Source organism: Coregonus clupeaformis, unplaced genomic scaffold (assembly GCF_020615455.1).
Source record: "Coregonus clupeaformis isolate EN_2021a unplaced genomic scaffold, ASM2061545v1 scaf0180, whole genome shotgun sequence".
In the NCBI taxonomy this organism is placed as follows: domain Eukaryota; kingdom Metazoa; phylum Chordata; class Actinopteri; order Salmoniformes; family Salmonidae; genus Coregonus; species Coregonus clupeaformis.
In genome coordinates, this window is record NW_025533635.1 from 318,165 (window position 1) to 343,735 (window position 25,571).

The window sequence follows — 25,571 nt, forward strand, 5'->3', positions numbered from 1 at the left end:
ATCAAACCTTTTTCATTAATTATCACTCAACACATAGGCTACAACTCTACTTGACATAACATAATTGTCTGTGGGATTAATAGATTTGATTGATTTATGCCAAACACTTGTTGCTTGGTCCACTGCTTTATTCAATTGCTGGTGAACATCACCATCTCTAGGTCATCAGGTAAATCACACAATATTAGTATTTTGTCTGGATCCTGTTGAAAGTAAACTACTGTAGCCTAATGACAATACTTTTTTAAAATACAATCATCTTCAACAAACCACGGCTAATAGTGTGAGATGATTTGAGGTTGGATGTGATCAATGAGTAAGGAAAAACAAATGCATGATATTGACCTAAACTGTAGGCTACATACAGTAGAACTATTATTTGACCTCACTCTTTTGGAAATCTGCTGAAGAGTGCTGTTGTATGTTCCTCTCTTCTGACATAATGCTTAATTCACCCCGAGGGACTTTGAGGAGTCATTAAGGTATTACATGCAGGTATTTTTTGCTGTAGCGATAAATAATGTTAGAGCAGAGAGACTATTATAGAAACTCACTCCCCCCACACCTCTAAATCTGACAGACCTGCTCACTGGCTGATCTACTATAGCCTACAGTTGCTGGGGGACATTAAAGGCACAATCAACCATGTGTCTTTCATATAACTTCTCAGAAATAATAACTTCTATCATATGGATCTGAGAAGTTATATGAGAGACACATGGTTGTGGGCCTTCAAGGTCCCCCAGCAACTGTAACAGTGGTTGTTCTATGAGAATGAAGCTGGACTGTTTTGTGATGTTCCCTGGAACACATTACCCCGCCATTACGTTTTTTTTTAAATATACTGAACATAAATATAAACACAACATGAGCTGAAATAAAAGTTCCCAGAAACGTTCATATGCACAAAAAGCGTATATCTCTTAAATGATTTCGCACAAATGTGTTTACATCCCTTTTAGTGAGCATTTTCCTTTGCCAAGATAATCCATCCTTGACAGGTGTGGCATATCAAGAAGCTGAATAAACAGCATGATTATTACACAGGTGCACCTTGTGCTGGGGACAATAAAAGGCCACTCTAAAATGTGCAGTTTTGACATACAACACAATGCCATAGATGTCTCAAGTTTTTAAGGAGTGTGCAATTGGCATGCTGACTGCAGGAATGTCCACCAGAGCTGTTGCAGAGAATTTAATGTTAATTTCTCTCCCATAAGCCACCTCCAATGTTGTTTTAGATAATAAGGCAGTACATCCAACAGGCCTCACAACCGCTGACCACGTGTATGAGGTCGTGTGGGCAAGTGGTTTGCTGTGGTCAACGTTGTGCACAGAGTGGTGGCAGTGGGGTTACCGTATGGGCAGGTATTTTTTTTAAACGTATTTTTTTGTTAAAATTTTTAGCAGACACTCTTATCCAGAGCGACTTACAGTTAGTGAGTGCATACATTTTCATACTGGCCCCCCGTGGGAAACGAACCCACAACCCTGCCGTTGCAAGCACCATGCTGTACCAACTGAGCAACACGGGGCCCCGTTTATCTTTTAATGCAGTCGTCTCGGTTTTAATTTGATGGATCTTGTTATCCTTCACTTGTTTGTAACAATTGCAAAGATTTTGGCAACTTTGTATTTGTAGTCAACTTCGTTCTGAATCGGCAGTCACAATCAGACAGATAAATATAATATATATATAATAATATATAATAATAATATAATATAATATAATATGCCATTTAGCAGACGCTTTTATCCAAAGCGACTTACAGTCGTGCGTGCATACATTTTTTTTTTGTGTATGGGTGGTCCCGGGGATCGAACCCACTACCTTGGCGTTACAAGCGCCGTGCTCTACCAGCTGAGCTACTGAGAACCACAAACAAACATCTTGATTCTATGTTTAGCAGAGATCTTCTGTAAATAAAGTGATGCGAAGGGCAAAAACATCTAACAACGCACTTAGCTGAGGCAGTCGGTAAATAATTAGCGTTTTCAAGTGCAGCTTTAGTAACGATGGTTTTGGGAAACAGCTCAGAGATTTAACGATGCTCCTACTAAGATTCTAACGATGAATTTAGCATTAAGATGCTTTTGGGAAACCGGGCCCAGGAGCATAAGCTACTGACAACGAACACAATTGCATTTTATCATGGCAATTTGAATGCACAGAGATACTGTGAAGAGATCCTGAGGCCCATTTTCTTGCCCTTAATCAGCTGCCATCACCTCATGTTTCAGCATGATAATGCACAGACCCATTTCATATGTACACAATTCCTGGAAACTGGAAATGTCCCAGTTCTTCTATGGCCTGCATACTCACCAGACATGTCACCCATTGAGCATGTTTTGGATGCTCTGGATCGACACGCTGTCAACACATGTATGACAGCGTGTTCCAGATCCCACCAATATCCAGCAACTTCTCAAAGCCATTGAAGAGGAGTGGGACAACATTCTACAGGCCACAATCAACAGCCTGATCAACTCTATGTGAGGGAGATGTGTCCTGCTGCATGAGGCAAATAAATGGTGGTCACACCAGATACTAACTGGTTTTCTGATCCACTTCCCTACCTTTTTTTAAGGTATCTGTGACCAACAGATGCATAACTATTCCCAGTCTTGTGAAATCCATAGATTAGGGCCTAATGCATTTCTTCTATTGACTGATTTCCTTATATTAACTGTAACTCAGTAAAATCTTTGAAATTGTTGCAATTATATTTTTGTTCAGTACATTTAGCAAGGCAACTGTGTGTAGAGCCATAAGAAGAGTCTGCCTCGCATTGAAGATATGTTTTAATGTAGGTTATTTGTTGCATTGCCTAGCCTTCAAGCTGTCCATATAATCAGCTTAATTGACTGCTAGCAATGCTTTACTAATCTCACATTTATAAACCTAGGAGTACGAAAGACTATTGAGAGTAAATATTTGATCATCATAGGAGAGCTGTAGCCCCGCCCACTAGTGATGTGGAGCAGAGCATGCTGGGCGAACTCTAACTGAGGAGAAGGAAGTAACTAGAGAAAGTACACAAGCCAAGTGATAAGTTCCAGACATTTGTTTTAGCCAAGGCCAGTGTGCGTCCTTCAGAAATAACCACACACACACGGTTTACAAAATTGTCAAGCCATACACTGTGCTGTGCCATTCCTGCTTTATGTGAATTAGCGTCATTAAACTACCTCAACTGGAATCCTACCTGTCTGTCATCTGTGCCCTTACATGCACCTGGGAGAGAACACATAGTGCTAAGAAAACGCTAAGAACATACAGTCCAACAGGTCCTCCACTACATTGTGCTCCATTCGAGACGGATCTTCAGTGCTTTTTCCCGGAGCAAGATGCAAGACTACTACGTGAGTGATGCTTTCACACAGCCAGCAGTTCGTCCGAAGCGTCAGACACGGCCACCACAGCATTTACAAGATTACAAGGTAGGCTATGTGAGCCATAGACGGCACGCTTCACCACACCATAGCACAGCACGGTATGATGTACATGGGCAAGAAGAGGAGTGGTATTCTCATCATAAAGGAGCGGCCAAGATGACCACCTTCACCTCGTCACGTGCAACCTCATCCACTCGCCAGGTTCAATGGGATGCTGCCCCAGAGCGGGACCATCAGAGCCATCACCACAGAGGATATGGTTCAGAACCCCAGCTAGCCCACAGCCTACAGAGAAAAGGAGAGCGCATGGAGGTAAGCAGAGAAGCCTCCACACCCTACGCTTACCGGGAACACAGGAAGCTGCCAACAGCTTACCAAGCAGAGCTACAGGAGATCCGGAAAGAGAACGAGAAGCTGCGTTTATGTCAACTAGCCGTACAGAGAGAATTCACCAAGTTTGACAGAGTTAAACAGGAAATGAGGAAGCTTGTGGATAAGGTCTGCAGTCTCCACCACCCCTTGACCCGACTGCAGCCAGCTACACCCACACAAAGTCTACTCAACAGCAATCTGGCCCCGCAGTACGAATCGAGTTGGTTCTCCCAGTCCACCTCATTCCCCCATCTGAGCTAGAGCAAGAGTTCAGTGAGGAGTACGATAACGATGAAGAGGAATGCGATGATGGTGAGTGGCCTGATCCACCACCATGGCCTACAGAGGAAGAGCAGCCAGATAAAGAACATGTAGTAGACCTCCTGGACAAGATGAGTGAGCTCAAAGTCATGAGGGATCAGGCTACTTCCGCTGCTGCTTAGCAGAGCAGACCAGCATCAGTAGTCAAGACTCCAGGCCACCCTCCAAGAGAGGCTACACCTTCGCCGTGTCCCAGAGAGTCAAGTTACCACCCTGATGGGGACTATCGCCAACCTCCTCACCAGGCCGGTGCTGCACCTTCACAGCGCTACGTTGGTGCAGTGACCCGGCAGTCTTTTCCTCCTAGGGCTCACCCTCATGCAGCAGCCTATGAGCCACGAAGAGCCGCCACCAGGTTGCCGACCAGGTCAGGTTCCATGGATACCTAGGCCAGACCCTCAAACCCATCCGTAGCAGCGCAGACCTACAGAGAGCCTAGGTCAACCATCCCTAACTTCAACAGCCGAGACCCAAGTGAGTTTGCTCGCCTGAAGATCGCACTAGGGAATCTCCTGCCAGCTGACGGGAACGAGCTCTTCAAGTATCAGATCCTAGTGGATCACTTAGTTAGAAGAAGCCTGCCTAGTGGCAGATTCATACCTCAACTCCCCCACGCCTTACTCACACCATGGCAGCCCTGAACGAGCAGTTTGGACAGCCACAACATGTCACCCTGAAGAATATAGCCAGTCATGGACTCTACCGATGTATGCCGTGGAGATAAAGCTGTCTTCGAGAAGTTCGCACTACAGGGCCAGTCCTTAGTGGGCATGCTCTGGCACTGGGTCCAGATGGCGACATAGAGCTGATGTGTGGGTCTCATGTGGCATGCCTACTCAGTAAGCTACCACCTGAGATGAGGTCAGACCTCCGCCGTCGCATGTTTCATCAGCCAGGTACCACATACACCTTACTCGAGTTCTCAGATTGGTTACAGTATGAGTCCTGGTGTCAAGAATATGATGGCCAGTCATCAAGCAAAGGGGATAAGGACAGGCTTGGGCAGAAGTCCGAATGGCGCCATTGGGAAATGTGCAGCATCCATCCTTCACAGAGCTAAAGACAACCCGGAGAGTGGAGCTGCTGCCTCAGCATTCAACAGTTCGGCTGCCGGCAAGAAGAAAGGCAAGGCGAAGCCATACCGTCCTTGTTGCAACAACCCTGAGCACCATCTCAACCAGTGCTCAGCCATCCAGATGCTCACCAAGGAGAAAGTAACAAAGTGGATCAAGACCAACAAGAAGTGCTGGCGTTGTGGAAGGGACCATCAGGCGTCCCAGTGCACCCTCAAGAAGCCCTGCGGTCTCTGCCAGGGAACGCATCTACAAGTCCTTCACGAGGTCAATGCAAGAACCCCCAATGAGGCACCAAAAGAGGAGCGCTGCCTGGTAAGCACAGCCACAGAGGTGCTTTATCTAGATAGACCAGCTGACTTTAATCGCGTCCTGCTGAAGGTGATCAGGGTGCTCCTACACCATGGAGACCGTCCCCTCGACACCTACGCTATTCTGGACAATGGTTCCGAGCGTACCATGCTCCTTCCAGATGCTACACAGAAGCTTGGGTTACAGGGGACCCCAGAAGAACTAGCCCTCAGAACCATTTGGCAGGACATCCAGACCCTCTGTGGTGCATCAGTTACCTTCCGTATCTCACCTGCCTCGCAACCCAAGTTTTCCAGATCAAAGGGGCCTTCACCGTGACTTGCCTTGGACTAGCAGACCATTCCTATCCAGTGACCAGCCTTCAGAAGAGGTACAAGCACTTGGTTGGTCTCCCCCTACAGCCGTTCATCAACCCAAGCCTCTAGTCCTCATTGGTGAAGATCATCCTCATTTGATCACCCCCATCGAACCAGTGAGGTTGGGTCCTACGGGTGGGCCAACAGCCATCCGGATCAGACTTGGATGGACGCTTCAGGGTCCGGCAAGGTTGGTGGAGCAACACCTCCGGCCACAGCAGTATTTAGTGACGTCCGTCATCCCCCCAACTTCCAAGTTGTTCAGGAACGTTGAGAAGTTCTAGCAGGTTGACACCTTACTGTTCTGGAATGAGAAAGAGGTGACCCAGTCGAGGCAGGACCAGGAAGCCGTCGACCTGCTTGAGACCAAGACTGCACGCATAGAGATAGAGGGAGTGTTTCGCAATGCCACCCTGCTCCTGCGCAAGAGCGACGCCCTGCTTCCAAGCCCCCTTCCAAGGAAGCGGTGATGGAAAGCCTTAGAAGCACGGAGAGACGGCTTGCTAAGGATCCAGAGAAAGCTGCAGCCTTCAGTGCTGAGATACAGAAGCTGGTGCAGGCAGGCTCAGTTAAGCTCCGACATGCTCACTCAAGAAGGAGAATCGTGGTACATCCCGCACCACATGAGTCACAACGGAAAGAATCACATCATATTCAACTGCTCCTTCCAGTTCCAGGGTCTCTGCTGCCAGGACCTACCTTGGGTGCGTCACTCCTGGGAGTACTGTTGCGGTTCCGCGAGCACGCCGTCGGGGTCAGTGGCGACATCAAGGGGATGTTTCATCAGGTCTGCCTCCTGCCTGAAGATAGGCCCCTCCTACGATTTGTGTGGCACGACATGAAGACAGAAGAGCCCCCTGATGTCTTCAAGTGGCAGGTGCTTCCCTTTGGCACCACATGCAGCCCATGCTGCGCAATCTTTGCACTCCAGAGGCATGTCACAGAAAATAGCGAGTCTGGCGAAGATATTCGGTTCTCCGTAGAGGTGCTTCTACGTTGACAACTGCCTCCAGAGCGTGCCAACACCAGCAGAAGCCAGACAGCTAGTGGACAAGTTACAAGAGCTCCTGGCATCTGGCGGGTTCGAGCTACGCCAGTCGGCCAGCAACATGCCAAGCATCATCAATCACCTACCAAAGGAGGCCAGATCAGACAACCTCGAGCTTTGGTCCACCCAAGAGAAAGAAGATTCACCTGAGTCTACCCTAGGCCTCAGCTGGCACTGCCAGTTGTACACATTGGGGTACAAGTATCGAGCCGTGGACTACGGAGTGCCGACCATGCGGAATGTGTACAAGGTTCTCGCCAGCCTGTACGACCCCCTTGGGTTCATTCTGCTGTACACCGCCAAAGTGTTGGTCCAGCGCCTCTGGGATAAACATTGGGACTGGGATGACCCTCTTCTCCCGCAAGATCTACTACAGGCTTGGAACAATTGGGAAGGAGAGCTACAGATCCTGCCAGGCATCACCCTGCCTAGGTGCTATGTACCTGCAGATGTCGACCAGTTGAGTGTCACCAGAGGTCCATGTGTTCTGCGACGAGTCAGAGAAGGCCTACAGGTCCGTCGCGTACCTGAGGACAGAAGATGGTCACAGCAAGACCTACCTATCATTTATTTTGTCATTTAGCAGACGCTCTTATCCAGAGCGACTTACAGTTAGTGAGTGCATACATTTTTCATACTCATTCCTGATGGTCAGGTCCAGAGTTGCTCCTAAGCGACTACATTCCATGCCAAGACTGGAGCTCTGTGCAGCAGTCACTGGAGCCCAGCTTGCCAAGCTGCTAGAAAAAGAGCTTACCTTGAAAATCGACCAGACCACCCTGTGGACAGATTCCACAACCGTGCTGATGTGGCTGCAGTCGGAATCCTGCCACTTTAAAGTTTTTGTAGGAACCCGGGTGGCCGAGATTAATACCTCCGTGCAAGGCGCTATGTGGATTTGGCGAGGAATCCCGCAGATGACATCACGAGAGGCAAAACTCTGAAAGACCTTACGGAGCCCAACAGATGGAGCCAAAGACCACCGTTTCTCCTTCAAAGTCCAGACGAGTGGCCAGCTAAGCCACACAAACGCTCATCCTGAAGAGGACACATCTGAACTCCGGAAGCCCACCTTCTGTGGTGTCACTGCAGTTGCTGGTCCCCAAGACCCAGATGTGAGTCAGTGTACCACCTGGAAGGAGCTTCTAGAAGTCACTACGCAAGTGCTACATGGGGCGGCAGGTCAGGGGGGTGACCCTACTGCCGAAGACTACAAGAAAGCGGAGACCGTCATCTTCAAGAGAGCCCAGCGAGAGAGTTTCTCCAGATGAGCTCAGTCTCCTGAAAACTGGTAAGCCTGTCCCATCCAGCAGTTGCCTACTTACTTTGTCACCTGAGCTTGACAATTCCGGAGATCTCAGAGTTGGTGGTAGACTACGTCGTGCCGAAGATCTAGAACATGCTACAGTTCATCCCATCGTCCTCAATCCTGGTCATCCATCCACTAGACTCCATCCACTACAACAGCGGTCTGTGCATTCCCGGCACTGAGAGGGTGTTTGCAGAGATCCACCGCTCCTTTTGGATCCTCCGCGGGCGGGAAGCCATCCGTCGCTTCCAGCACACCTGCACAGAATGCCATAGATGGAAATCCAGACCTGCTGTCCCCAAGATGGCTGACCTGCCAGCTGCACGCCTGTGCCTCTTCAAGCCAGCCATCCACTCCATGGGCATGGACTGCGTCTGGCCCTTCCAGGTCAAACTGGGGTGGCGCATTGAGAAGAGATGGGGGATAGTCTTCAAGTGTCTCACCACGGGTGTATACCTGGACCTCCTGACCAACATCGATGCAGACTCCTTTCTGATGGCCCTTAGAAGATTCATCGCCCGCCGAGGGACGCCGGCTGAGCTGTTCTCTGACCAGGGAACAAACTTCCGGGGAGGCGAGGAGCTGTGCGAGACCCGCTGATTTGCCTCCCAACCTGCAAGAGCAGCTTGCAAAACAGAAGATTGCTTTCCGCTTCAACCCCACTGCAGCACCGCACTTCGGAGGAGTTTGGGAAAGAGAGATTCGCTCCATTAAGACTGTCTTCTACACTACAGTGGGTGCCCAGTCAGTGACCGAAGAAGTGCTCAGAACTGTCCTCATTGAAGTGGAGAGTATCCTGAATTTGAAGCCCATGGGCTACGTTTCCTCCAGTATCGCAGACCTGGAACCCATGTTGCCTTTTCAGCACCAATTGGTAGCTTTAAAAATCTGATATTGTATATTATTTAGGATTAGTAAAGTATTTATGAATAATAAATAAAAAACCTTTGGAGAGCTTTTATGCACAAAATATATTGGTGAATCAAAAATAGTGGTTTGATTCATCCTGAAAGTTGCCATATTCAATTGATCAATCCATGAAATATTGGTAGGTGAGAAAAGTGTACAATAGGGGTTGAACAGTAGTCCAATAAATCTACACTAATAATCATAAATCAACTCTGTAGGTTTGGTGCTATACGGTCATTTCCGCATGGCTACAGAAGCCTACAGCTTGGGTCTCCCCTGAAAGGTTATAAGGCCAGCATTTAATAATCTTCACTGTGGAAAAGTTGATACAGTATGTTGATATGCTTCAGTTTGCAGCCATATGACTGGTGTCACATTTATCTCCAGGTAAAATAGATCTAAAACAATTGTCATTTATATTTACAATCCCCTTTCCCAAACAGTTTACTCATTTACCTAGCTCTTATCAATTTGTAAATTACAGTGCATGGAGAATGGTGTTAATTCCATCTGAAAAAAGATAGGTGTTGTTCCACTTGGAACCGACAGGTTGCTCTACCTTATTCATCGCACGTAAAGGTGGTGGAATGATGAGGGGAATTAAGTCAAGATCTGCACACAGCTTATCTGTAGACACACCTCCGCCACACTTTCATTTCTTTGATCTCCACCCAAAACGAATAGCGGGTGAATTGCATGCTATTCTCATGCTTAAGTTCAAGGTCAGAATGTAGAGAGAAAAGTGGATAAAAAGGGAATTACAGTGCATTCAGAAGGTATTCAGACCCCTTGACTTTTTCCACATTTTGTTACGTTACAGCCTTATTCTAAAACTAATTAAATTGTGTCCCCCCCCCCCATCAATCTACACACAATGACAAAGCAAAAACCGTTTTTTTTAAATGTATTGAAAATAAAAAAACGGAAATATCACATTTACAAGTATTCAGACCCTTTACTCAGCACCTTTGGCAGCGATTACAGCCTTGAGACTTCTTGGGTATGACGCTACAAGCTTGGCACACCTGTATTTGGGGAGTTTCTCCCATTCTTCTATGCAGATCCTTTCAAGCTCTGTCAGGTTGAATGGGGAGCGTCGCTGCCCAGCTATTTTCAGGTCTATCCAGAGATGTTCGATCGGGTTCAAGTCCGGGCTCTGGCTGGGCCACTCAATGACATTCAGAGACTTGTCCCAAAGCCACTCCTGCGTTGTCTTGGCTGTGTGCTTAGGGTCGTTGTCCTGTTGGAAGGTGAACCTTCGCCCCAGTCTGAGGTCCTGAGCGCTCTGGAGCTCAAGGATCTCTCTGTACTTTGCTCTGTTCATCTTTCCCTCGATCCTGACTAGTCTCCCAGTCCATGACGCTGATAAACATCCCCAGAGCATGATGCTGCCACCACCATGCTTCACCGTAGGGATGGTGCCAGGTTTCCTCCAGACATGACGCTTGGCATTCAGGCCAAAGAGTTCAATCTTAAGTTTCATCAGACCAGAGAATCTTGTTTCTCATGGTCCGAGAGTCCTTTAGGTGCCTTTTGGCAAACTCCAAGCGGGCTGTCATGTGCCTTTTACTGAGGAGTGGATTCCGTCTGGCCACTCTACCATAAATGCCTGATTGGTGGAGTGCTGCAGAGATGGTTGTCCTTCTGGAAGGTTCTCTCATCTCCACAGAGGAACTCTGGAGCTCTGTCAGAGTGACCATAATGTTCTTGGTCACCTCCCTGACCCAGGCCCTTCTCCCCCGATTGCTCAGTTTGGCCGGCGGCCAGCTCTAGGAAGTGTCTTGGTGGTTCCAAACTTTTTCCATTTAGGAATGATCGAGGCCACTGTGTTCTTGGCGACCTTCAATGCTGCAGAAATATTTTGGTACCCTTCCCAAGATCTGTCTTGGACCTCGACACAATTCCTTCGTCCTCATGGCTTGGTTTTTGCTCTGACAGGCACGGTCAACTGTGGGACCTTATATAGACAGGTGTGTGCCTTTCCAAATCATGTCCAATCAATTGAATTTACATCTCAAGGATGATCAATGGAAACAGGATGGTCCTGAGCTCAATTTCGAGTCTCATAGCAAAGGGTCTGAATACTTAATAAGGTGTTTTAATATGTTATAAATTTGCAAACATTTCTAAAAAACAGTTTTCGCTTTGTCATTATGGGGTAGTGTGTAGATTGATGAGGGAAGAAAATATTTAAATCCATTTTAGAATAAGGCTGTAACGTAACAAAATGTGGGATAAGGGAAGGGGTCTGAATACTTTCCAAATGCACTGTATGTTCCATTTACCCGCGCTTAACTTGGGTTGGAATTCCCCCCTTGTAGAATCTACGCCAAGACGCATTGAAGCCGTTCTGGTGGCTCGTGGTAGCCCAACGCCCTATTAAGACACTTTATTTAGGTGTTTCCTTTATTTTGTCAGTTACCTGTACATTCCCCTACCTCTCGGAACAAGTACTAGCCTAAGTCATTTTAAGAATAGAACAACTTATTAAAAAGGTGCAATAAGACAGGATTATTGATAATTTAAAACACCCAAAATGCAGTTTAAGCAATCTAAATGCAAACAGTGGCTAAAATCAAATAAAGGATTGCGAATTACCAATACATAAAATGCTTACAAATTTCCAGCATATCAGGACATAAAAGCATTCATGTTAAACAGCATTGCAAAAGTTCAGGCAAACAATCTCAAAAGGATTGTTGCAATAATTCAAGCACTACGGTGAAACCAATTGTTCATGACTTAACACAAAATATTATAGATCAGAATTACTCTCCAGTCTGTCTCGCACAAAACAAAAAATACAAAGAAATGCTTTACAGCTCGACTGTAGCAATGTGATAAAATGGAGACATGAAAATGAAGATGATTGGGCCCATGATGTCTGCACAAACCAGTTGGACAACTTGAACCAGATGTCTGGTTAAACAATAGGCACCATTATAATTACTCATTTCCCATGAAAACACAATGGGAGAACACATACAAATGAAAATTACAGTTAGTGCTGAGCGATTAACTGAAATGTCAGTTATTTTTTGTTTTTTTAACCTAATTGATGATCTCGGTTCCATTGTGCTTTTTTTCCCTGAGCTCAACATGCAGTTTCTCTAGAGATAAAGCCAACTTGTCTGGTCTGTGTTTCTTTTACACCTGCTACATTAGGTTAGTGTGGGGAAGACATGGAGAGAGAGAGAGAGGAGACCGAAGAATGGGTGATCGATAGGGATAGCGAGCAGTTTCTTCAAGGCATCTCTACCTGAAAATACATAATCTAAGTGATTGATAGTTGGTATTCAGTAGTCATAAAAGTATTTCTTATTTACTTTTTAGAACTACTAAAATAGTGATTTTGTCAGACAGCATAGGCAGCAGCTTTCGAGATGAGATGACGGAATGAAATCAAGTCATGAAATAAAATAAGTTTAATATACAGAACTGAAATATGTTATTATAGTAAAGTACGGTGAATAAATGGTAATAAGTGATAAGCAGTAATTGTTTTATTTTGTGTCGTTACAGCAGTCAACCCACATAATGCATAGTGCATTTAATGTTTAAAAAAATGAATGAAACCGTGATAAAAAAAAAAAAACAGAAACGACCTCAAAAAGCACTCATCGCTCAGCACTAATTACAGCTGGCAGCTGCTTGCAATACAGTGACTTGTTTGACGGGAACTCAGTGGAGAGCCCCCTCAGGTTGTGAACTCTGCACCTAGTAACTTAGAAAGGTATAATATTATACTGTATTTATATTGTAATAATTACAATAATGTATTTTTGTAAACTTTTGGGGGATGAAAAAAACTGATGCAGATTAAAAAGTAATCACTTGTGCCTAAAAAGTCTAAACCTCAGAGGCAGTTTTAAAAATAGGAGAAAGAGGGCAGTCACACTGTTAGATACGTTGCACTTTCAGCAAATAAATGAATTACTGTGCCTTAAATGGAATCTAACAGCCCAAGGCACAAAGCATGACAGGCTTGTTAGTAGGTGCCTCTGACATATAGAGCAAAGCCTTTACCAAAAGTACCATGATGTGAAGGCTTCTCCAAGTACCATGACAATCACCACCAGAGGAAATAAATAGCATCTTTATCCAATGACTTCCTAGAAGAATGCTCAGTACAGTCGGCCTATGTTGGCCAAAATCTGTTCCTTGGAGAGAATGAAGCACAAGCTTTTCCTCGGGATTCAGTGTCACAATGATCATTACTCTCCAAGGGCAGAATCAAACAAGCATGAAGCATCCAGTGGTCCACATTTTGTAAGAACGATGGTCAGGTGACTTGGACCCATGAGTAAAATGAGTACAAGTAGTATTCGAAAACATTAAAAAGGCAATTTTGTCAGAATCCAGTAGCCAACTTCTTTCACAAGCTTAGGAATACTTACCATGACAACAGTTGACTAGAGGACTAGATAACCTTTGTCCTCCCCAGTAAGTTCCTGTGCATTTTTGGTGAAATGCCACAGTCCCCTTTTTTTTTTTTTAAAGCACAAAAACAAAAGTTGCACTAAAAGCATTCTAGTGTTCCCTTTTCCTGCATCCCCACCAGAGGGCAGAACTGTGAGGCATTCAAACATCTTCTTCACTATCCCATGAATCCTGCTTACGGTGGAGTTTGTACATTTGTCAAGATTCATTCTCATTGTGAATGTGACTGTAGCCGTTGGAGGGATCACGTTGCCGACAAAGCACAGCGAGCAGGAGGACGATAAGGAGGAAGAGCAAACAGCAACAAACTGCTAGTCCGATGACCACCTCTGATGATGGGACCAGAGAAAGACACAGTAGATGTCAAACACACATTATTAGTCATTCCATGTCATTTCAGCAAGCCATGACACCCACCATCTCAAATTGTTCTGAAATAGTTTCTGCAGTTAGAAACAGATAAGATAAGCATTCCTGCAACTTTATTTTGTTTAAATATAATTTGATCTCTGAAAACTTCAGCTAATTGCACCCAAAATTGGTCATTTTAATTTATAGGATTCATATAATATATTGTATCAGTTCTCTATATTTGACAAGTAGTATTGAACTGCGGCTTGAGTATTGTTTTGTCATACTATGTAATCCCAGTGAATTTGGTGATTTACTTCCCCCCCCCATTCAGATAAATTAGTCATTGACGTTGTTTTAAGTCCCACCATACATACTGGTATTACCTGGAACTCAGTGCAGCTTTCAACTTACTCTTGAAAGTTGTAATAGTAGAATGCACAAAGTGCAATTTCGAAATTGGGTAGCGCATCATCAGCTTTCCTCTCGTCAGTCATTGCATACCTTAGAGAGCTATTTATAACTTGTCTGAAATATCCAGATCAACTAGCCCATGTCAGCTAACATTTTTTAGCAAGGTTTTTTTGCCCATAGATTTTGTAAAAATGTTTTAGTCACTCAAATATCACATGAATACACAGACGTGTAGAATTGCAGGAAATAAGCTTTAAACCTGCAAAATGTTCTCTCTACCAACAAGAGGGGTGTGAACAGTGTGTCATGAACAGTGCTTATGCCCATAGAAATAGACGTGGCGCTCGCGTGCGCAGGGGGGGACGCGGGATGTTCCCCAATGCTGGAAGGGGGCCTGAGTGAAAACATTTGGGAACCCCTGCATTAATAAAAATAAAAAATGTATTCTGGCTGTTGGGGTGGGATTGGTGTGTGTGTGGAGGGTGTCTATGGGTGGCTTTTGACAATTGTTTTTAATTTGCTACTCAACGGCAAGAAGAAATTTGGTCCAAATTGGATGTTGGGTAGTATATTGAATATTATATGAACCCTATCAATTAAAATGGCCAATTTAGGTGCAGTTAATTAGGCTAATTTCTCAGAGATCAAATTACATTTCAACAAAATAATGTTGACTGAATGCTTATCTTATCCATTTCTAACTACAGAAACCATTTCAGAACAATCTGAGACAGTGGGTGTCAAAAATCCTCTTTCATGTACCTTTTTAATTAAAGGGATACTTCGGGGTTTTGGCAGAGGCCCTTTAATTACTTCCCCAGAGTCAGATGAACTCGTGGATACCATTATTACATCTCTGTGTCCAGTATTAAGGAAGTTAGAGGTAGTTTCGCAATGACTGGAACTCTATGGGTAACGCTAGTCAAATTGCACACAGAGACATAAAAATGGTATCCACGAGTTCATCTGACACTGGGAAAGTAGATAATTCCCATAGTATCCCTTTAAAGTGGAATGACCCTTATTCAACCCATTCTATGGCTTCAAGGCTCTTTATCAAAAGGCCCATGTTACTCCCATCATACCTGTATCCTTTGTGGGAGACTCCACCATGCACTCCTTGTCCCAATCCTCTGGGATGGATGGTTTGGTGAGGCGCACGAAGTCCTCCAGGGGGCAGAAGAGATCACAGCTAGCTACAGCCAGTTGGTAAGGCGCTCTTGTGGTGTCATTGTGGTAAAACATGGCCACTGTGAATGATCTAAAGAGGGCGAAGACTTTCTATATCAGACTGACAGTAGATCTAAATCAGATATTTTATTTATTTGACTGAATGTTGCTTATCTGAGCCAGTTCACAAAATAATACAGTATAATATACAGTGAGGGAAAATAATATTTGATCCCCTGCTGATTTTGTACGTTTGCCCACTGACAAAGAAATGATCAGTCTATAATTTTAATGGTAGGTTTATTTGAACAGTGAGAGACAGAATAACAACAACAAAAATCCAGAAAAATGCATGTCAAAAATGTTATAAATTGATTTGCATTTTAATGAGGGGAATAAGTATTTGACCCCTCTGCAAAACATGACTTAGTACTTGGTGACAAAACCCTTGTTGGCAATCACAGAGGTCAGACGTTTCTTGTAGTTGGCCACCAGGTTTGCACACATCTCAGGAGGGATTTTGTCCCACTCCTCTTTGCAGATCTTCTCCAAGTCATTACGGTTTCGAGGCTGACGTTTGGCAACTCAAACCTTCAGCTCCCTCCACAGATGTTCTATGGGATTAAGGTCTGTATACTGGCTAGGCCACTCCAGGACCTTAATGTGCTTCTTCTTGAGCCACTCCTTTGTTGCCTTGGCCGTGTGTTTTGGGTCATTGTCATGCTGGAATACCCATCCACGACCCATTTTCAATTCCCTGGCTGAGGGAAGGAGGTTCTCACCCAAGATTTGACGGTACATGGCCCCGTCCATCGTCCCTTTGATGCGGTGAAGTTGTCCTGTCCCCTTAGTAGAAAAACACCCCCAAAGCATAATGTTTCCACCTCCATGTTTGACAGTGGGGATGGTGTTCTTGGGGTCATAGGCAGCATTCCTCCTCCTCCAAACACGGCGAGTTGAGTTGATGCCAAAGAGCTCCATTTTGGTCTCATCTGACCACAACACTTTCAACAAGTTCTCCTCTGAATCATTCAGATGTTCATTGGCAAACTTCAGACGGGCATGTATATGTGCTTTCTTGAGCAGGGGGACCTTGCGGGCACTGCATGATTTCAGTCCTTCACGGCGTAGTGTGTTACCAATTGTTTTCTTGGTGACTTTGGTCCCAGCTGCCTTGAGATCATTGACAAGATCCTCCCGTGTAGTTCTGGGCTGATTCCTCACCGTTCTCATGATCATTGCAACTCCACGAGGTGAGATCTTGCATGGAGCCCCAGGCCGAGGGAGATTGACAGTTCTTTTGTGTTTCTTCCATTTGCGAATAATCGCACCAACTGTTGCCACCTTCTCACCAAGCTGCTTGGCGATGGTCTTGTAGCCCATTCCAGCCTTGTGTAGGTCTACAATCTTGTCCCTGACATCCTTGGAGAGCACTTTGATCTTGGCCATGGTGGAGAGTTTGGAATCTGATTGATTGATTGCTTCTGTGGACAGGTGTCTTTTATACAGGTAACAAACTGAGATTAGGAGCACTCCCTTTAAGAGTGTGCTCCTAATCTCAGCTCGTTACCTATATAAAAGACACCTGAGAGCCAGAAATCTTTCTGATTGAGAGGGGGTCAAATACTTATTTCCCTCATTAAAATGCAAATCAATTTATAACATTTTTTACATGCATTTTTCTGGATTTTGTTGTTGTTATTCTGTCTCTCACTGTTCAAATAAACCTACCATTAAAATTATAGACTGATCATTTCTTTGTCAGTGGGCAAACGTACAAAATCAGCAGGGGATCAAATACTTTTCCCCCTCACTGTAACTACACAAAGTTTGGACAAGCTTTGAATAAGGTTCTTATTCCTACCCGTTGTCTTCCTGATAGAGTTCAAATATGTGGCAGGAGGCATAGGGCGGCTGCTTTCCATTGAAGATACTCAAACTCGACTGCAAAGCCACAATGGTGGTGTCATGCTGAAAAGTAACACAAAAGACTCATGCATTCGATCAGGGATGGGCAACTTTGATGGTGGGGAAGGGGTCCACAAAATAAAGTACCCACATCCATACACTCCCTGCAATTCGGCACATTTTGCCATTGGGTGTAGAGAAAATGTTGCCGTTTTAAAGCAAGTTTGCTGCAATTCTACATATTTTGCCATGGGGCGGAGAGAAAAAGTTTGCAGTTTTTAATATGATAACTGATGAGCAATGGCCCCACCCCGGTCGGTAATTCGGCCACGCTTACTACAAGTTTAGATAGCTGGCCGCTGGACTAATTTACCAATCCCCAAAAAAATTGCTGACATGGGCTAATTGAGTGACTGTTGATGCACAACCAAATTTCAAAATTGCACCTTGTGTTTTTTATTATTCTAACTCTCAACAGTAAGTAGAGCCCTCGACTGAGTTCCCCCAAAAAATTGAATTGGTCCGCGGGCCTACAAAACGGGGGCTACCGGCCACATGGGCCGCCAGTTGCCCATCCCTGCATTAGATGAACAATTTGCTGCAAACAGCCCAAGGCATCCACATAAAAAGGAGATCATGCACAAGATTTTAAAACTTACCGCAGAGAGCATCATCATCTTCAGACGGCGATTAGAGTTGGGAAGTGCAGACTCTGAGATGTTATTTACAATGCTACCCAAGAGGACACCTATTTGATGGAGTAGTAAAAGCATATAGTGAGCAGTTAACTAGACAATTTGAGAAGATTAACCATCTCTTATCTCATTCCTTCAGCAGACTTTAAATGGTGGGTGTGGGATTAGTCTTCATCTCGATGATGTACAAAGTAGTTTAACCGTTTGGCTTATTATGCTCAACTCAAAGATGTATGAATGCATATTCAAATCACTAATCACTCTGATATATTTGAGGGCCATATGAAGAATTGCAATAACTAAACGGAGTGGCTGCCGATCCAACTTTTCTGGACCCCTCTTCCCGACAGCTAAACGTCCCGAAGCTTCTGCGCATGTGCGGGATCCTCTACTTTACGCACAGTCTGTGCTCTACTCGTAGAGAACAGGCTACTCTGGCGAATGGTGCCGTTTACTAAAGTAAGATCAAAGCTGAATCAATTTCTGCAACATGGCATAACGATAGTATTCTACATAACAGAATGTAATATAATACCATTGTATAACGTTACTGTCAGACAACAAACACCACCTAATTTCTTGAGATTTTAGGATGATTTTGCGAATGGTCAAATTTCTCTCATGTGGCCAAAACTCAACCGCGCACACCACTAGGCAAAATATGTGCTTTGACTGAAACATGCTACAGTTCATTAAAACAATATGCTCAAAAATGTGCTCACTGTACACAACTCAAGACAACACTGTAGGCTACTTCAAGACAACACTGCATAACTCAAAGATATCCCCATGAAAATGATTGAGATCAGGTGGTTGGTATGCAGATACTGCATGGACGTTTATCCAGTAGAACTTGAAGAATTATCATTAATGATTGACAGTGAGAAATAAAGGGAGGTTGACCACAAATATTTGTGTGTAAAGTAAAGTAGAGGTAAAGAAACATGCGCAGAACGTGATTTGGATCTCTAGGGCCTTTTTTTTTTTTTATCTATCCGGATTTCGGCTAATCGGATAGGAATACATTCAAATAGAATAAATAGAACAGGAGTCCACATTCAAGTCAATGATTTGTCTGTTATATTCATTCTATTTCTATGTATTGAAACCTATCCGACAGGCGAAATCCAGGTGTGGGGAAAAGGAAACCATGGGGGTGGGACGGGACAGTTACCTACGGCTCCGCAGCCTTGACCATTACATTTACATTTTAGTCATTTAGCAGACGCTCTTATCCAGAGCGACTTACAGTTAGACCATCACTAAATAGCACATACAAAGGGAACGTAGATAGCTAAGCTGAAACAAGTGTTTGCCCTTCCCATTCTGACAGTTCGCATTACCTCCTTGGAGCCGGCTTTTCTCCTGATGCTTGTAGACCTCAAACATGATTTCAAAGCCAAAGTCCTTGAGCTTCCTCAGATCATCCATGATCTCAGGGGTCACCCAGTCAGGAGCGGTCATGTTGTGCCTTGCCTAAAATGACATGGATGGAGAACAAAAATGAAAAGCCCCAATATGATCATGACACTGCATCAAGGTGAAACTACACAACAATGTTAATAAGATAATAATACATGCTGTTGTCTGTCTCTAAAGTAAAATAGCATGATATTGCTACCATTACAGTGTAGAACATCTAATAAAACAAGGTTCCCAATGTACCCACCAATAAAATGAAAGTAGGTATAGGCTATATTTCTTGATGAACACGTTTCGTGATATATACAAATAATTGTTTTGATCTGGCCGGAGACAATCAATGACCACATTGCTGCCTTTGTGTCTCCCCAACCCTTCCCAAATGTCTTTACATGGCAGGCTGATTTCTGCTGCCAGAGTAGACTGAAGCACGAGTTCCATCACCTCTCAACAGTCACAAGGCAGAGTAGCCACAGGTGCAGCGCCAGCTCACAGTTCGGTTTTCACTTCCATAAACCACTGTGGTTCCTCGCTAGCTAAAACATCGGCTGTAGGAACATTTCACATTCTAACTTTCACTCACACAAATCTGCATGATTTATGGAAAACTGTACGGTGGAAATTCTGTAATGTTTTGCAATATATTCTGCATTGATAGTAAGCAAAGTGATAAAACTATAAGGAATTATATCTATTATAGGTAATATAAGCTGCTTACCTCACAGAACAGGGTGTCATGGACACTCCAAACAGTCTTAATGTTAGTGTTCTTCAGACCAGTTTTCTCCCGTACCGTCGCTATTAAATCCTGTAAGAGCAAAGGATAAAAAATGATCATCTAGACAAGGGGCATTCAAAGTTAAGCTTGTTGAGCTGTCAAAGCTGTGTGGTTGGCAAGTGATGGAGAAGAAATTCAAAACAAGGTAGGAACAAGGCAACAGCAAACATGTCTTCCCCCACAAATGATGCAGCGTCCCCCTTAGGCCAATCAGTGTAATTTTGTAAATGCCGGATCTCTATGGCAAGAAGCATCATTCACCCAAGTTTTATCAAAATCGTGCAGGCTGTGTCGGAGATATCACGTGTGACTAACTTACGTACAGTTGATTACTATAGCACCCCCCTTGGGCCAATCAGTGTACTTTTATAAATGGCAGATCTCTATGGCAAGATGCATCATTCACCCAAGTTTCGTCAAAAATCGGGCCAGTGGTATCTGAGATATCGCGTGGGTTAGCTAGAGTCGTATCCCTGAGCATGTGTGCCAAATTATCACTCAAACAGATCAAGAGATGTAAACATGTGCCCGTTGTAGCGCCACAGTGTGGTCGATATGAATGTTCTCTTATATGTTGAGTCTTGACTGTGTTTGCAACATGTGTACTACATTTTGTTACAACACGTATATCCTTTACTGATATATATGCATTTATGTGTCAGACCAAGCCCATGTGAATGTTTCCTGGTCAATAGCAGCCATGTTGTTTTAGGTACTAGTCTGGAAAGTTTTGCGTTGAGAGACCTTTGTCCATAGATGCCACATATCAAGTTTCGTGCAAATCGGTCATTCGGTGCCAGAAGAGTAGTTTTAAGTGTTTCTCAAAAAACTCTAAATGGCGGAAAATCCATCTTGGCGGACCTTATAAGTCCCTGAGGCAAATTTGATCCTTGTGAGGAGAGGCACCCATGTTCAGAATTTCATGACTTTAGGCCTCCCGAGTGGCCTCCCGAGTGGCGCAGTGGTCTAAGGCACTGCATCGCAGTGCTAGCTGTGCCACTAGAGATCCTGGTTCGAATCCAGGCTCTGCTGTAGCCGGCCGCAACCGGGAGACCAATGGGGCGGCGCACAATTGGCCCAGCGTCGTCCAGGGTAGGGGAGGGAATGGCAGGCAGGGAGGTAGCTCAGTTGATAGAGCATGGCGTTTGCAACGCCAGGGTTGTGGGTTCGTTTCCCACGGGGGGCCAGTATGAAAATAATAATGTATGCACTAACTGTAAGTCGCTCTGGATAAGAGCGTCTGCTAAATGACGTAAATGTAAATGTAAATGTCAAATGGGGTTAGGGGCGTGACCTTTCAAAGTTGGCATTTTCAATCGCTTGTTATAGTGCCACCATCTGGCCAATCTGTGTAGTTTTGTTAATGCTGGATCTCTCTCGCATCATTCTCACAAGTTTAGTCAAAATCGACCCAGTGCTGCCTTAGATATCGCGTGTGACTAACGCAAATACAAACGTACTAACAGAGGGAGACCAATCCACAGTCCCTTCCTCGATTTCATCGTGGGGGACAATGAAAATGAATCTAAAGTGAATATGAATTGTGAAGCCTCACAAACCATAGCAGACAGTTAACAAAAAGGTAATCACATTTCATAGGAATAAGTCTCTAGCTTCATTATTCAGTCATCACCTTAATTCCAGTGACACTTACTTTGTATAGAAATGTCATGTTGAGGTACTTTTCTGAGCGTTCTGTCTCATTCATGAGGATTTTATAACGAGGGCAACCCAGAATGGGAAACGACAAAAGCTGAAATAGATAGACATTTTAGATGGGAACATTAGTATGGAGGTAGCCAATAACTTATTATTTAAAACGGAATTATATTCAGAATTTCTATATTTTGTGGCAGCTGTGAAACTTTGGATGTCACCCAAGACCTCAGCACCCTGCTCACCCGCTCCTCATCCTGGGGCACAGTGTGAACAGGAATAGGCTGCCACTCCAGTGATGGGTTGAAGACCTGTGACCCATTGGGAGGGTACAATCCAGCCAGGTTGGCCTCTGCACTCATCAAGGTCCGGTCATAGTCTGTGCTCCTCACAGAAATCTAGACAAAGAACAATAGGAGGGGTAGTGGCTATCACTGAAACAAGATACTTCCTTTTTTCATTTCTGTGGCTACAGCCTAGAGCTGGTTTTACTTCAAGACCTAGTGCATTGTTGGAAGAGAGTCCATTATTTGTACAGAGTGCACAGTTTGTTTAACATGGGCAATAAACACAATCCAATTTGCAAATCTTCACCAACTTTTCTAATTGAAATGAGTGTGTGACCGAGATAGTACATTGTTTCAACAAGGAACTAAACCATAAATTACCTCACGTCGGTCATAGGTGTCATTGAGAAAACCCTGATAACGTTTCCGCAGCACCTGTCCCAGCTCTAAGTGCTGCCTCATTCCTTCCTGTAGGGATCACAGAAACAGTGTGCTATTAGTACAACAATATCCACACCCTTCAGTGCATCAGAATTTTTCCTCAACACTTACTCTAGCTTGGGTACCAGTTTGTTTGAGGTATCATTCCACTCTTTGTCATGCTAAACATAGCATTAGCATGACAAGAAGTACAAGGAGTGGAATGTTAGCAAAACGTGTTCTGGATTTCAGGCTAGTGTTATTCAGTCCTTGATGAAGAATGGATTTCAAATCATTTTTTGGTCTTTACCTGCGAGAGCTGTCCAAAGCCCTGTGGCCAAGAGCTCTCCTGGTAGCGATCAGTAGGGTAGGCTTTGACTGGGGATCGGTCACCATGGCGGTAGAGCTAGGTAAAACATTTAATAGGACACAGACATAGAAACTCTATGAAAGTCACCCAAACAAGATATTCTAGGCAAGTGACAAACTGGTTGGACTAGCGTTTCCATTTCCAGCACAAGCTGCATAAAAAAAGGTCAGCGAAACCCACACCACAATTAGGCTAATAACTCAATGTGTATTTTGTCTTGCATTAACATAGCCACACTTACTAACTGTTAGAGCAAACTCAACATTGCAACAATCCAGTGTTGTTCATCCAATAAAAAAAGTTAGTCTTATTTAGTCAGATAGTTAATGTTACGTGAAATTGTCATTGGGGTCACATACTAGCTTGTACAGCCCTAAAACAGGCAACAGTGAAACCGTATTAGCTTAACGTTACGTTTGTTAGTTAGTTCGCTAACGTTAGTTAGGTACACAGCACTAACTGTCCAGACTCGATATTGTTTACCAGTGCAAAGGCTAGCCTACAGAAAAACGAAAAAAAAGATAGCTAACGTTAGTTCCTCTTTTGGTAACGTTACATATTCCAGCTTTCTTGCGGTTTAGCTAGCTAAGTTAGGTAGTTTAGCTAAGTTACGTAGTTAACGAGTTGGTAAGCAGCTAACTTTAACGTTACATAATAAGTGGACTGCCAAAGAGAAGAATGACAGTCACTGACACGACTGCCTATCTAGCTAGCTAGAAACGTTAGAAGCTAGCACACACAAGCTGGCTGTCGAACTTCAGCTATACAAGTCAACTTGCATATCAACAGTATGTGCTAGCTATCTAGCATACTCACCACAGTGACAAATGTCAGCCTTCTGTCTCCAACAACTTTGCCTAAAACAACGAACATTGTCAATAGTGGCAGTATAGTGGAGTCCATCGTCAACGGCTGGTTAGTTGGACACTATAGCTATATAGGACAACACTTCAGAATAGAGTTCTAGACACTTTTCTTCTTCTTCTACTTCTACTTCTACTTCTTCTTCTTCTTCAATGCGGTTTAACAGCGGTTGGCATCCAATTTGTTGCATTACCGCCACCTCCTAGACTGGAGTACAACTCCCTTACATTTTGCTTGAAAAATTAAATTAAATAAATACCCTACCCTCTTAACACTACACTCACAAATTCAAAAATATTATTAATAATTAACACCACCCTTCTCCACTATTTAAATATATTCATTCCTACCTCATGCCCTCAACCTGAAATAATGGGACATCACCACTTAACACTCCTTGTAACTCTTCTGATGTCAAGTCTTGCACACCCAAATACCTCTCTGAAGCTGCCACCACAACCTCCATTTTCTTCGACTTACGTTCCATCCCTGCAGTACAATTAATAACCATTGCTATAAACGCTAAAAATCAAATCTTACTGAAATATATCACTTGTTGTCCTATCCCTCTGTACTAGTACATTTCTACTACTCTCACCACTCCCCCCTTGACATCTCTTGATCTACTTTATTCACTGCCTTAGCATATGACAACTTCTTCACTACTTTTACCCTGGAAGCCTCAACCTGCTTCTCTCGCAAGGGACATTTCTGATCCCCAGCCCCATTGCCACCCCTACAATTAGCACATACCACTACGTTTCCCAATGCTACACATTCCTTTGTCTCATGCCCTTCTGCACACTTCTCACACCTTTGAACCTCCCTCCTACATACTGCTGCCACATGCCCATAAATTTGACACCTGTAACATCGTAATGTATTCGGCACATAAGCTCATACAGGATAATTTATATATCCTAACTTCACTTTTTCAGGCAAAGACTCAACTTCAAAACTCAAAAGAACAGACAATGACTCTTCTGTTTCCCCACTCTCGCCACCATGTTTGCGTCGCACCAAACGACGAGCGAGTTGTAGACACAAATTAGCTAGCTCTAGATTAAGAGGGGGAAAAAACATGTAGCTATGTCACACTTTTCACGTGGAGTCTTGACCAATCACCATTCCTATACACGCAAAGGTTCTGATCTCCGTGAAATCAGCGACATGAATAAAAAAAAAGCTTCATAATAATAGTCACCCGTTTACTTGAACACAATATCAGAAATTGTAGTATATTTTTTGTCTGTTTCAAGATGCGTTCTGTTTCTCTGATCCTACCCTCCCCTTTTCATGCTATTTAAATAGGTATTGAGGATTCGAATATTTATTTAAAACAACAGGTGTAGACTAACAGTGAAATGCTTACATACGGCCCTTCCCCACAATGCAGAGAGAAAAAAAGAGAAATAATAGAAAAATATTTTTAAAATAACACAAGGAATAAATACACAATGAGTTACGATAACATGGCTATATACACGGGGTACAAGTACTGGATTATAGTTGAGTTCTGGTGGTTATTTGTAAACAGGTCTCTGCCAAGGTCGGTAAATTAAATTAAATATGTAATCAGTACATGTTAAAAACGTTATAATTTTAATAAGGGGGCATCTAAATGTTTATTAAACAATAATGTTAAATATAAATACATTGAAAAGGAATTAATGATTGACATTTTAATATCTGGAAAA

General features: G+C 43.8%; 1 protein-coding gene across 1 annotated transcript; it reads right to left on the reverse strand.

Annotated features, from left to right (window-relative positions):
- Positions 1 to 12,509: 12,509 nt before the first annotated feature.
- LOC123483999 (lysosomal acid phosphatase-like) lies at positions 12,510 to 23,988 on the reverse strand. The gene is made up of 11 exons (XM_045214003.1): positions 23,827 to 23,988; positions 22,951 to 23,046; positions 22,602 to 22,688; positions 22,179 to 22,331; positions 21,932 to 22,030; positions 20,218 to 20,307; positions 19,421 to 19,553; positions 18,042 to 18,130; positions 17,339 to 17,445; positions 15,390 to 15,565; positions 12,510 to 13,868 (listed from the first exon to the last, which is right to left on the reverse strand). Exons 1-11 carry the CDS (start codon positions 23,911 to 23,913, stop codon positions 13,738 to 13,740), a joined length of 1,248 nt encoding a protein of 415 aa, XP_045069938.1. The 5' UTR covers positions 23,914 to 23,988; the 3' UTR covers positions 12,510 to 13,737.
- Positions 23,989 to 25,571: the final 1,583 nt, after the last annotated feature.